Source organism: Prionailurus bengalensis, chromosome C1 (assembly GCF_016509475.1).
Source record: "Prionailurus bengalensis isolate Pbe53 chromosome C1, Fcat_Pben_1.1_paternal_pri, whole genome shotgun sequence".
Classification (NCBI taxonomy): domain Eukaryota; kingdom Metazoa; phylum Chordata; class Mammalia; order Carnivora; family Felidae; genus Prionailurus; species Prionailurus bengalensis.
In genome coordinates this window covers 177690592-177704495 of record NC_057345.1, presented here as the reverse complement: position 1 = coordinate 177704495, position 13904 = coordinate 177690592, and the positions used below count along the sequence as shown (strand labels likewise).

At 35.2% G+C, this 13904-nt stretch overlaps 1 protein-coding gene across 9 annotated transcripts in view; it reads right to left on the bottom strand.

Annotated features, from left to right (window-relative positions):
- The window catches only part of PMS1 (PMS1 homolog 1, mismatch repair system component), a 100076-nt gene that overhangs the window by 71396 nt on the left and 14776 nt on the right, over positions 1-13904 (bottom strand). For all 9 annotated transcript variants that reach the window (XM_043577282.1, XM_043577289.1, XM_043577287.1 and 6 more), the window contains 2 exons: positions 11277-11459; positions 653-755 (listed from right to left, as the gene is read on the bottom strand). In XM_043577282.1, coding sequence (XP_043433217.1) covers positions 653-755; positions 11277-11459 — 286 coding nt within the window. The remainder of the gene's footprint in view (positions 1-652; positions 756-11276; positions 11460-13904) is intronic.

Here is a 13904-nt window from a genome sequence, read left to right as displayed (position 1 = left end):
TCCCATTTACAACTGCACCAAAAACAATAAGATACCCAGGAATAAACCTAACCAAAGACATAAAAGATCTGTATGCTGAAAACTATAGAAAGCTTATGAAAGAAATTAAAGAAGACACAAAGAAATAGCAAAACATTCCATGCTCAAGATTGGAAGAATAGGGGCGCCTGGGTGGCGCAGTCGGTTAAGCGTCCGACATCAGCCAGGTCACAATCTCGCGGTCCGTGAGTTCGAGCCCCGCGTCAGGCTCTGGGCTGACGGCTCGGAGCCTGGAGCCTGTTTCCGATTCTGTGTCTCCCTCTCTCTCTGCCCCTCCCCCGTTCATGCTCTGTCTCTCTCTGTCCCAAAAATAAATAAAAAACGTTGAAAAAAAAATTAAAAAAAAAAAAAAAAGATTGGAAGAATAAATACTGTTAAAATGTCTATACTCTCCATAGTCATTTAACAGTCTCTCTTTAGAAAACTAAGTATTTAAGAGATTGGTGACTAAAGTAGGGGTTGAATATTCACTTGGAAGTTAACTACCCTTTATCACAAGCAAACCTGAAGTAATGCATCTGAATTTGAGATGTAACAATTTTTAAAAAAATAAACAAGAAAAAAATAAAATAAACAAGAAAGAAAAGGCAAAACTACAAAGCTACTCTCTTACCTTGACCAAGATGTGAAGGTTTTTGAGAAATTATGTGGCCGCTGCCATCCAAAACATACTGGGTGCTAAAATTATCAGAAGCTGTCCTTGTTGTAATCAAAACCTGGAATATAAAAAAACTAATAAAATTATGATTTTAGATTTTGCAGTGGACTCATTATCAAATTAAATTTAAAATGATTAGACATTTACTTAAGATTGAAAAAAAGTCTGGGGCACCTGAGTGGCTCAGTTGGTTAAGCATCTAACTCTTGATTTCAGCTCAGGTCATGATCTCAGTTTGTGAGATCGAGCCCCATGTTGGGCTCCATACTGAGTGTGGAGCCTGCTGAAGATTCCAGCTCTCTTTCTCCCTCTGCCCCTCTCCCCTGCTTGCGCTTGCAGTCTCCCTCTCCCTCTTTAAAATTAAAAAAAAAAAAAAAGAAAAATTAAAGTTAGGGGCGCCTGGGTGGCTCAGTCGATTAAGCATCCGACTTCAGCTCAGGTCATGATCTCAAGGTTTGGGAGTTCGAGCCCTGCGTCAGGCTCTGTGCTGACAGTTCAAAGCCTGGAGGCTGCTTCAGATTCTGTGTCTCCCTTTCTCTCTGCCCCTCTCCTGCTCCCATTCTGTCTCTCTCTCTCTCTCAAAAATAAACATTAAAAAAAAATTTTTTTTTAAAGTCTTACTTGTTAAGCTCTTACGACCACTTCTCCTATAATATTCCCTTAGAGTTACACTAATAGTAACTTATAGGCTAATTAGTAGCCTAATAGTAGTACACTAATAGTAGGCTACTTTATATTTTTTATGTGGCAAATTACTGATTTTTGAGTATTTAACTTTAACTAAAATACTCATACACAAATCTATACATCTGAAATGTACTGGTTATTTGTATATATGACTGAAATGGCTATTTGTATTATATGACTTACATCTGTAAAATCAAATACTGTAACTGCATTAGGGAAAATTCTTTTTGTTTATTTACTTTGAGAGGGAGAGAGAGAGCACACGAGCAAGGGAGGGGCAGAAAGAGAGAGAGGGAAAGAATCCCAAGCAGGCTCTGCACTGTCAGTGCAGAGCCCAATGCAGGGTTCAATTTCACAAACCGTGAGATCATGACCTGAGCCAAAATGAGGAGTCAAACACTCAAATGACTGAGCTACCCAGGCGCTCTGGGAAACTTGCTTTTTAAAAGACAATTTCCATAAATTTGTTGGTAATGTGAAAAAGCCTTTTGTAAAATAATCATTCTTTTTATAATCTGTATAAAAAGGTAATGTATTTTCTGTATTTCAAGGTAATGGTTCAAAAGAATAAAAAAATATAAATCATACACACATATATTTGTGGACAATTTTTTCTTAAAACCAAGCTATTTAAATGTAATTTAAATGTAGTTTAAATGCTTAAAACCTGAACTATTTAAATGTAATTTTTTTGTTAAATGAAGAAGATATTAGCACTAAGACATTTATGTGTAAGAAAGGATTTCACTGAGCATGAAAATATTTCCTAAGGTGTTACAGTCACATAAATATAAATTTAAGAATGTCTGCATTCTTCTGAGCTACCCTCACCCTTGGCTTTCTGTTTACCTACTCTGTGAGATTAGTGGGAGAGCATGACAATAGAAAACCATTCCACTGTCAGAAAATAACAGGCAGGGAGTGGGCATACTTCTTCAGGAAAGCACAATGGATTCAGAAAAGGATGCCCTCCTTACACTTTTTGTGAGCAATAATGATCCAAAATTGGGAGCAATCTTTCTTGGCCATCTGTGAACTCAGGAGAGTTATCTGAAACGTATATATATATATATATATATATATATATATATATATTTTTTTTTTTTTTTTTTTTTTTTTTTTTTTTTTTTACAGAGAGAGACAGAGCATGAACGGGGGAGGGGCAGAGAGAGAGGGAGACACAGAATCAGAAACAGGCTCCAGGCTCTGAGCCATCAGCCCAGAGCCCGACGCAGGGCTCGAACTCACGGACCGCAAGATCGTGACCTGGCTGAAGTCGGACGCTCAACCGACTGCGCCACCCAGGCGCCCCAGAAACTTATATTTAAGAAAGAAGCCACAAAGATCCAGCTCCACTGCTGGAACTCATCTAGGTCCAGTTGGATCTACATTGGATTTGATGGTTCTAACACCCTGCCCTAAACATGCACTAATTTACAGCAGGCCATATGGCTATAAAACATGTAGATACCAGGCAGGGAATAGCAGAGTCACCATTACGTGCACAAACACACAAACACACACAGACACACACACACACACACACACACACACACACACACAGCTTCTCTAGCTCACAATATTAGAATCTGTTAGACTCTAAGGGTAATGTCTATAAAATTCCTTACCAGAAGCACTGCCTTAAGCTGTTTTCCAAAAACATACAGCTAAATCAAAGTTGTGAGCCTCTGTATAACCTTAAGTGATTCTTCTACTTCTTCCAAAATTATATTCCGTGGTTCAAAAGTTGTATAACTTTATAAGTTTTCCTGATAACCAATCTTAATCTTCCCTGCTACATCCCCAACTCTATTTTGTCCAGTAGTGATTTTCTCTAATAAACTCTGTTTAAAAACAAAGAGTACAGAAAATTTCTTTCCTGTCTCTTAATTTACTCTATGATTGTCCCTGTAAAAACAATTCTACATTTAACCAACCATTTTTCAAAAATGCCAAGGTCAACTGAATTCTATTTCTATTCTCCAAAGAGCTAGCCACCTGACCTAAAGTTGGTGTTATTAAGCAAAAGTAGTCCTAGAACTCTGAGTTCTAGTACTAATTAAGCCAGTGGCTTGTTAGATGGTACTGAATAAATGATTACTCTATCATCTTTAAGGAAGTGCAATGATAAGATGAAAATGATACTAATACTCCACAAGGTTATATGGATTTTTGTTTTAACTACTTTCAAAGCATTTTATAAATATTAACTTGTTCATCCTTTAAACATATTAGTTAATAGCAAAATACCCCAACTTAGATGAATAAACTGATGTGCTAAAAAGTAAAATAGGACCTTACTGGTCATAAATGTAACATTTGTATTAAAGTAAAAAAAAAATACACTATTGTTTTCCAATATTAATTTTTTTGAATTAGAATGTGTAAGGGTACTGTGAAAATTTATCTTGATAGGAAATGCTTCAAAATTCACTGCTAAAGACAGCGAAGGACAACGCAGGTTAGCATGTTTCACAAATTTGTTAAATACAATGTGCTCCTCAGAGGAAGGAACTGTATTTCAAGAGTTCATTTCATATGACCCTGTGTCCTGAACAGCAAACCTTTTTTTGGACCAGGCACAGGCTTAGAATGTGTTAGCTCTGCAGCAGTTAACATATTTGAACCTGCAGTAACTCCACCATCAGATGCATCTCTAATATTACAAATTTTTACTTGCGCTTCTTACTAGAGACACTAATGAACTATGGCAGAATGAATCTAGTGGTGTCAAGGGAAGAACTAAAATTTATTTAAAGAATTTTAAAAGGAGAAGTTTATTTTAAAAGGTAAAGTTTTAAGAGTTCTCAGAGAACCTTACAGATTATATTGGCTATCAGTTATGAAAAACTGTCTTTTTGGTCTAGTTACTGAGTTTCAAAAATTATATAATACTAATACAAAGTTAAAATTCACAGAATTCATAAAAAGCATCTAAACTTTAGATAAGCATAAGTTTTCTCAATGTTTTAGATAAAACTCAATTAAAACTTTAGGATACATCCTGTCAATTCATGCAAAAAAAACCTTTCTTGACAAAAATTCATTTAAGACAATTATGTTAAAGTTTGTTCTTATTTTTTATTTTTATTTTTTGCTAATTTTTGGATGAGCACCTTGGCACAGACACAGGAGTCTGAAAACTAAGGTAAATGGTCTTCATGATTCAGCTGAAATATCAATTTTGCCTGGATCACTGAAATGTCTTTCTTTCTGTGAGTGTGCCTGCCTATGCATAGTTGTACACTAATATAAGAGCTCTGACTTCATAACCTTCTCCCAGATACTTCACTGAGGGAGACTAGCAATAGGAAAATCTTGACCCTGGCTTTTCTCCTTAGAACAGAGTTCTATTACCTGTGAGGAGGCTACACTTTAGAAAGCAGGATACCTACCCTACTCTTCAAAAGTTCCTGTGCCTATTTTAATTACAGCTCTGTCACCATGGCTCTAAAGAACATGAAAGGTACTCTATCCACACTGTGGAACAGGAGGCAGAAAACATCAAAATGATGCTAGCAGCTTCCTCCTACCTTTTTTACAGCTATGGGGGCCCACAATTAAGGAAGTCCCAACCTTCATCTTTAAAACAGAATGACATAGCTTCTCATTCTGCCCCTTTTGAGCCATGGAGGTTTAATGAAATTTTAAAAAACAAACCCACACATGATGTCATCTCATCACAAAATTGTGTAAAATAAACTTGGTAGATCAGAGTAATACCCAGCACATTGTAACTAATTAAAAAATGGAGGAATGAATCCATAAACATTAGTGTTATACAAAGGATGGCTGGCACCTCTGTTAGTTCTTCAGAGGGATAAACAAGAGAAAATAATGAACTTAGGCTACACAATAAAGACCTTTTGTGAGAAATAGAAGGAATTTATGTAGGAATGTCTGTTAAACTTTAGAAAGGATTTCCCCAAAATGCTGAGTTGTCTGCATAAACTTTGAAAGGGTGAAATACTGCTTGTCAACAAGAAAATGAGCAAGTATGATGATATTATCAACTTTATGATAAAGGTACATACTACTTTTCACATTCAAGTCCAGACTGAAAGTAACTTTCATTTGTATGGCACATGAACGTATTAAAGATACTTTAATATGTATTATTTCAATTGACTCTCAAATCATTATCCTCACACGACTCTCAGAAAAGTTAACCTGCTTTATGCCTTTGGCCAAGTCTCTTATGCAAACACTTGAGAATTAGGGTTCTGACTTTTCATTGAGTTTGTTTTGATTTTAAGAAAACAAAACTGTTCTGTATTTCTCCTAAAACTGAAGTGTAACTTAGCCTCCACTTAAAATCTGGTTCAAAAAATGTATAACTTTCTTAAACATTTCTCTGGAAAGGAAAAAGATCATTTTTTAATAAATATATAAAATATCTACGTAAAAAGAAATAAAATCTTTTATTATGTGTTTTATTATGTGATAAGAATATATACCAAGTCTTCACAAAAAATTTTATGAACAGCTCAAAACAGAATTTTCACTACCTCTAGCTCATTTTAGTCAGTATGCTTTTTAATCAGTACCAGGAATTTAACACTGAAGAAAACAAGTATCTCCAAATTATTGCTCTACAAACAACAATAAATTTCAAGATTTTAAAGAAAACCGTATCAATTTGTGTCAGTAACTGATACATTCATCATGGATTTATCAAGCGTAATTACATTTTTAAATGCCAACAGGATACTCTGAAGGTATAAAAACAATGGTTTACTCCTTTGGACTGTTTAATTCTAAGACTGGAAGTCATTTTAAAATTGACAAATTAGGAAAACTGCCCATTCTTTTAAAGTGTGTCAATAAAGAATATAGAATAAGATATGTTTTAAATTCCTCCAATTTTGCTAAAAACCTACTTAATTTTCTTTTTGTAACTAAAATTATTAACATCTTTAATAAGAATACTTTCAACAATCAGAATTTTCGGTGATGGCCATTTAATAGTGTGACAAAACTATATTCCAGATACAAATTATCAATCTACTGAGCCTGAGATAATTTACATCTTTATGACTTTAAAATTGTCTGCATCAGTTAATCTGGCAGATAAAATAACCAAATCGCTAATTTTTATTATGTAACTATAATCTCTGTCCAAAGATTTTCAAAATAAATTGGAGCCTTTAAAAATAAATATGCAACTTCTATACATAAAACTTCAATTCTTTCTGAGTGGTAAAGAATACTCATTACATTTAAAAAGTAAGCTTTTTTCTCCAAAAAGCACTGATTAATAATTAATAACAATAAATCCTGAATAACAATTTTTTAAATCTAATTGACCTTAACAAGCATATATTACTTTCTGTATTTCTGAAATACTGTTCAGAATCCTTTCACGTAAGTTTCAACTTGACTACTCCTTGATACCATCTACTGAGCCTACCACTGCAGGCCTGGAAATATTTATTATTTTAATATGAAGTAATTTTAAACTAATAGATACCTCTCTAACCATGCTAGTAAGACGGAAGCATGACCTACTGTGGAAAATCCAGTACTGGGAGACATGATATTGGAAATGAATTCTTGGCTTTGCCATGGACACATTATATGTCCCTAAATAGGTCACAATTTTCATATTCCATTTACTGCACTGTGCACAGTTCTTGTAAAGTGAACTACTTAGCAAAGCACCCTGCAAACAACACACAATGAAACAGTAACTGACTGATTATTAGACTATATTTTGAAGTTGGAGTAAGAAGACCTAGCATTTGGCTACATAAGACCTCAGTTTCCTTATCAATAATATGAGAAGACAGATCCATAGAAGACCTACATTTTAGGGTGGCTACTCATGAAGCAGACTGAGACGGAGACTAGTGAGCAGGAAGTTCACTGGGGGTGCTCCAGAGATGATCACCTGTGAGGGCAGGACAGAAAAAGAAGTGGGGCTCTGTAGTCACAAACAAGGACTTGGCTGACCCTGATGGGAGTTGGGGGGGGGGGGGGGGGGAGCCACTCTGGACCAGAGATAGCATGGCAGAGTTGTTCTAAATTGGAATAGAATCTTTATAACCCCTCATTAGTCAGTCACTGGATGCAGGTTGCCCTGCACAATATGGGTAAGTTACTGCTGTACAGATGAGGTAAGGGCAATCGCCAGAGAGAGACACAGCTTTGAGCATTCAGTTACCAATGCTTGGCAGCTAGAGGGGTGAGTTTTCAGTCCTGTCATGGGGGATCTCCCAGTGAACCAGGGGCCACTACTACTACCAAGATCCCTTCCAGTTCTAGATTTTTTGGTGATGCTTTGGCTTTCAGAAACAAGCTCAAATCATCATCAAAACATCTGTGACAAAATAATATATACTGTAAGATTTCATTTAGATCAAGTTCAAGAACAGGTAGAACTAATCTATGTTGACAGAGGTCATAACAACTATTACCTCTGAGAAATACTAACTGGGACAGGGAATGAGAGAACCTTCAGGGGTGCTGATTATAGTATATATCTTGCCCTGGAGTATGTAAAATACACACACACATACCTATGTGAGGGTTTCCCAAAGATTTACAAGAAAAGAGATTTAGGGGCGCCTGGGTGGCGCAGTCGGTTAAGCGTCCGACTTCAGCCAGGTCACGATCTCGCAGTCCGTGAGTTCGAGCCCCGCGTCGGGCTCTGGGCTGATGGCTCAGAGCCTGGAGCCTGTTTCCGATTCTGTGTCTCCCTCTCTCTCTGACCCTCCCCCGTTCATGCTCTGTCTCTCTCTGTCCCAAAAATAAATAAACGTTGAAAAAAAAAATTAAAAAAAAAAAAAAAAGATTTACATAAAATGCTGTTAATATTCTATAAAATAAACACCTGACCTTACAATGTGTAAACTGAATATAATTTTTAAAAAGTTTACAGTTTTAGGTTATGCTGATAGTTGGACAATTCCTTTACTTCTCTTGTAATTTTGGTATACAAATTACTTCAAGTATTTATACTCAAGGCATTAAAATGCATCAAAAATGAAACAAAAGACAAAATGACGAACTTGGATATCAAGTGGGCCTAAGTCATCAAAAAAAGAAACAAAATAGAGAACACCACTGGACACAGACTTGCAAAACTGTCATTTAAAATCAGAACTACAGTAAAGATCTGAGTAAATCATATGGCTTATTACCATGTATTTTAAAAGACTAAGTATAGTGCTGCCACCTAGTAGACAAAGCTGATAATAACCAATTTCAGTTCTAAAAAGTTATATATATCTTATAGGAAATACAGAAATGCCTTTTTTTTTCTGTTTATTCATTTGTGGGTTTTTTTATCCCTTAGATTCCACGTCTGAGTGAAAGGAGATAATGGCTTTCGATTATGGAATGATTAAGTCATGGGGAATAAAAGGCACAGCATAAGGAATATAGTCAATGATACTGTAATAGCAATATATTAAGACATGTTAGCTATAGTTGTAGTGAAGACAACATGATTTATAAACTTGTCAAATCACTATGCTGCATACCCGAAACTAATGTCATCAGCTATACTCAAATAAAAAAATCAATTAATTTTTAAAAACCCAGAAAAGCTGTGTATTATTCAACAATACTCTGCCAAAATATACCTTAAAGACTACCTCGTTTGGACAACAGCTAAAAAATCAAATAATTATGTTTTCAAATAAATTGTATGATTTCTAAAATAGCTACCAAAAGCTCAAACAATAGTATGTGCTAGTACTGGGAGTTTGAGAGGTTCCCCGATACAAATCTGACCCCATTCTAGAAACAAACACTTTCTACAAGATCCCAGGGCTATAGGTTCCCAGATACAGTCTCTAGGGAGGAAGAAGGGCAATGTCCAGTTAGTTGTACCCTCTAGTTGCTCTTCCCTAAAATATATTTGGAGACTCAGTGAACTTAAATAAAGTGTTTTGGATAAAGGTTTTAAGCAGAATGCGCGTAAGGAAGGACAAGACCTTTTCTCCTCTACCAATGTGTGAACATCTAGATTCTAACACACAAGGGCCCCTAGTCTTACCCCTAGTACTGGAAGAGTAAACTCTCCCACTTTAAACTCTACCTCGTCCTCTACCCACAATTTTTCTTTGTTAGTTAGGTATCACTTTACAGAGCCCCAAAGTCAAAGAGAAAAGTAGATACTGTGCTGGGACTCTTCATAAAAAAATGGAGAAAATCTACACTATGCCAGCACTCTAAGGGCAGAAGGAAAAAGGGAAGACCACAATAAGCATGGAGATTATATCACTGCCAGGGAGATGAGGCTGGCTACCTAACAGATGCCCAAAGAATGGATGACAAAAGGGCAACATTATCTCATATACATGACACTTTTCTGGGACAAGAGGTACAAAGTCCTATCATTTAATTGTACCTGAGCATTCTCACCCAAATAGAGTCTACAAGCCAAAGCACAAATGGAGGAATACACAGCCAATGAGCACACATGGGAAACATACCATCACACTATAAAACAGAGCCTGACATACAGAGTAACAGTAGAGCACAAAGAACCTAGTACAGAGTAGTGTGATCAAATGTAAGTGAGACACATGGAAATGAACAGATCAAAGTTTTAGATAGGCTTTGCCACAAACTAGTTATGAAATCTAGTGCAGAGGCAGAGAAGTATAAATGGTACTATGCAAACAAATTGCTCAGGCACTGAAATGAGGGGTTACCAACATTGAAAGCACCTAACCAGGATCAGGAGAGCAAAGTTCTGGGGTCCAGTCTGCCTCTGATTAGCTAGGGTTTAGAACAAGTCAATTCACATCTCTAGAATCAATCTATCTGTATTTACTAGAGAGGTATTTCCAGAGTGGGTTCCACAGTACAGTAACAACAAAACAGTGAAATGCTTACCAATAAAAGGATTTCATAATCAAGTACGCATAGGGAAATGTAACTACTATAAAGCCACCACTCTTAGAGATTCACAATGAACTTTACTACAGTAAAATCTCTAAGAAGAGCTTATAATTAAGATAGCGGTTTAATTTTAATACATTTTTTCAAAGTCAATGGGTCATTAAAGTACTTTTTCTTTTTATAAACATTAACATTGTAGCACTTCCTGGGTGGCTCAGTCCGGTAAGCATCTGACTCTGGATTTCAGCTCAGGTCACGATCTCACAGTTAGTGAATTCGAGCCCTGCTTAGGATTCTCTCTCTGCCCCTCGTCTACTCGCACATGTGCTCTCTCTCAAAATAAATAAACTTAAAACAAAATATTAACGTTGCAAAACATACTTTGCCTTTCCTCAAAAGATCAGACAGAATTACCATGATACAGCAATTCCACTTCTAGATTTTTACTCAAAAGAAGTGAAAGCAGGGACTTCAACAGACATTTGCACACCCACATTCACAGTAGCATTATTCACAATGGCCAAAAGGTGGAAATAACCCAAATGTCCATCAACAAGTAAAAGGATAAACAAAAACATGATTTAAACATACCACAGAGGATCATTCAGCCTTAAGAAGGAATAAAATTCCAATACATGTTATAAGATGTAGAAGACATTTTGCTAAATGAAATAAGCCAGACACAAAAGGTTAAATATTATATGACTCCATTAGTCAAATTCATGGAGACAGAAAGTAGAATAGTGGTTACAAAGGATTGGAGGTGGAGAAGGATAATGGGGACTAAATATTAAATGGGCACAGAGTTTTAGTTTGGAGTGATGTCAAAGTTCTGGAAATGGATGGCAATGATGGCTACACATGCTTAAAATCACTGAACTGTACACTTAAAAATGGCTTAAATGGTAAATTTTATGTTATGTATATTCTACTACAATAAAAAAAAAAACTACACTCTGCCAAATCCTGGGTTAGTTTTCTCTTAATGCTACCATTCTGAGTGTGAAATCACTAAAAAAGTCAATATAAATTACCTTACCTCAGCTACACAACAAATTGACCCCAATGCTTCTCCACGAAAACCGTAAGTTGTCAAATTTTCAAGATCTTCATGACTATTTATTTTTGAAGTGTAGTATTTCATTGCCATTACAGGTGCATCAGTGGCCTTGATACCCTCACCATTGTCTCGCACCTCAATTTTATCAAATCCATAGTTCTCCTATAAAAAGTTAAAGAATACTTTTAGTACATACAGTAAACTGTTGTCACAGAAACAGAAAGCAACATAAGAGAAACAGTTGTGTCATTTATTTACCTTTTGTGGAATCTTAATATTAAGAAAGTAAGAGTTCAAATTGTTAACTCTATCAATTCCTAACTATGGTACAATGGGGAAGCCCCTTGTTTTCCCTGAACTCAGATTCAATTGTAAAATAAAGAAGTCAGTCTAATTGTAAAATAAAGAAGTCAGTTCCCTTGAAGTATTTCAGCACCATTGGATGTCTGTGTTTAAATTTACATTTAAACTTGACTAAGAAAATTCTACTAAATTATATATGCTTTTGCATATATAATCTCTCAAATAAACAAAACTGAATACTATCACCTTCAAAAACAGCAGCTGATTCTACCCACCAAGAGTCTAGCAATTATCCTTATTCAGCCTTTTAATACTTTTCAATACTTTCTCCCTTTAACTATTTACTGCTTTCATAAGAATTTTAAATATTTAGTATAACTTTCTAAAGTTCTTTTTGCAAATAATCACTGAACAGAAAAATGCTGAGAAAATACATTAAATTTGGCAATCTCTGTGAGTTCTTTACTTGAAAAATGAGGAAAAAAAACCCAACTCAATTCACAGCTTAGTATTTGTAGGCTAATACTAAAAGTATGCATACATAACAAGAACAAAATCTAGGGACACCTGAGTGGCTCAGCTGGTTAAGTGTATGACTCTTGATCTCAGCTCAGGTCATGATCTCAGTTTGCAAGTTCGAGCCCCATGATGCAGCTCGGGATTCTGTCTCTCTCCCTTTCTCTGCCCCCGCCCCCTCTCAAAATAAATTAAAATAAACATTTAAAAAAAGGTTCAAAAACAAAATCTAAATCCCTATAGAGATCTTCCTGCAATTACAATCACTCTAGTATTTTAAAATAATACAGTTTTTTAATAACCTGAATTTAAGTAATACTGTGTAAGTACTTTTTAGGTAAATTAGATATGTAAGGTGTTGGAGGGAGACCCTTAAGAATTAGTTCCTCATCTCTCTCAATCCACAATTAACATCCTAGAAACAGTTTGGCTGCTTCATTTTATAGAAAAATCATTAACTACAGAAAACTAATCTTGCAATACAAATACAACTCCAGACATGTGAGTAAAATAATACAAAGATCTGTTTAAATTTTTAAAATAAGATCAACTTTAACTAATTATGAAAACATTCCTAGTCAGGATAGTTATTATTGTATGAAATCATAATAAAACAAGTCTTATCATGTACAGCAACACAGTCATTTATTTTCAAACTCTACAAAGCAGAAACTGGTAAATATCAAGATACTAAAATATACAGCCAGATAAAAATGTGTACTTTACTTTTATCAGAAGACTTCTGTGGGCTGCCTAACACTATTTTTAAAAACGTGCTTTTCTTCCAGAGAGCTTTAAGAACAAAGTATGTCTGCCTAAGATTCAGGAGTGAAATATGTCAAATATAATTTGTTACTGCCAAAGTCTGACAAATTATGTCTGGCTTTGTGTGCTCTTACAAGAGTTTATGGTTTCAGGTCTCACATTTAGATCTTTAATCCATTTTGAATTTATTTGTGTGTATGGTTTAAGAAAGTGGTGCAGTTTCTTTCGCATATAGCTGTCCAGTTTTCCCAGCACTATTTATTGAAGAGACTGTCTTTTTCCCATTGCATTTTTCTTGCTTCCTTTGTGGAAGATTAATTGACCATAAAATTATGGGTTTACTTCTGGGTTTTCTGTTCTGTTTTATTGATCTATGTATCTATTTTTGTACTGGAACCATAGTGTTTTGATTACTACAGCTTTGTAATATAACTTGGAAGTTTGGGATTGTGATCCTTCAAGTTTTGTATTTCTTTTTCAAGACTGCTTTGGCTATTCAGGGTCTTTGTGATTCCATACAAATTTTAGGACTGTTTATTCCCGTTCTGTGAAAAATGGTGTTGTTATTTTGATGGGGATTGTATTAAATTTGTAGATTGCTTTGGGTAGCATGAACATTTTAACATTTGTTCTCCTAACCCATAAACATGGAATGTCTCTCCACTTCTTCATGTCTTCAATTTCTTCCAACAGAGTTTACAGTTTTCAGAGTATAGATCTTTCACTTCCTTGGTTAGCTTTATTCTTAGGTACCTTATTATTTTAGGTGCAGTTGTAGATGGGATTTTTTTGAAATTTCTCTTTCTGCTACTTCATTATTAGTATACAGAGGTGAAACAGATTTCTGTATGTTGATTTTGTATTGTGTGACTTTACTGAATTCATTTATGGTAGTTCTAGTTCTAGCAGTTTTTGGAGGAGTCTTTAGGGTTTTTAAAATATAGTATCATGTCATCTGCAAATTGTGAAAGTTTTATTTCCTCTTTACCAATTTGGATGCCTTTTATTATTTTCTGTTGTCTG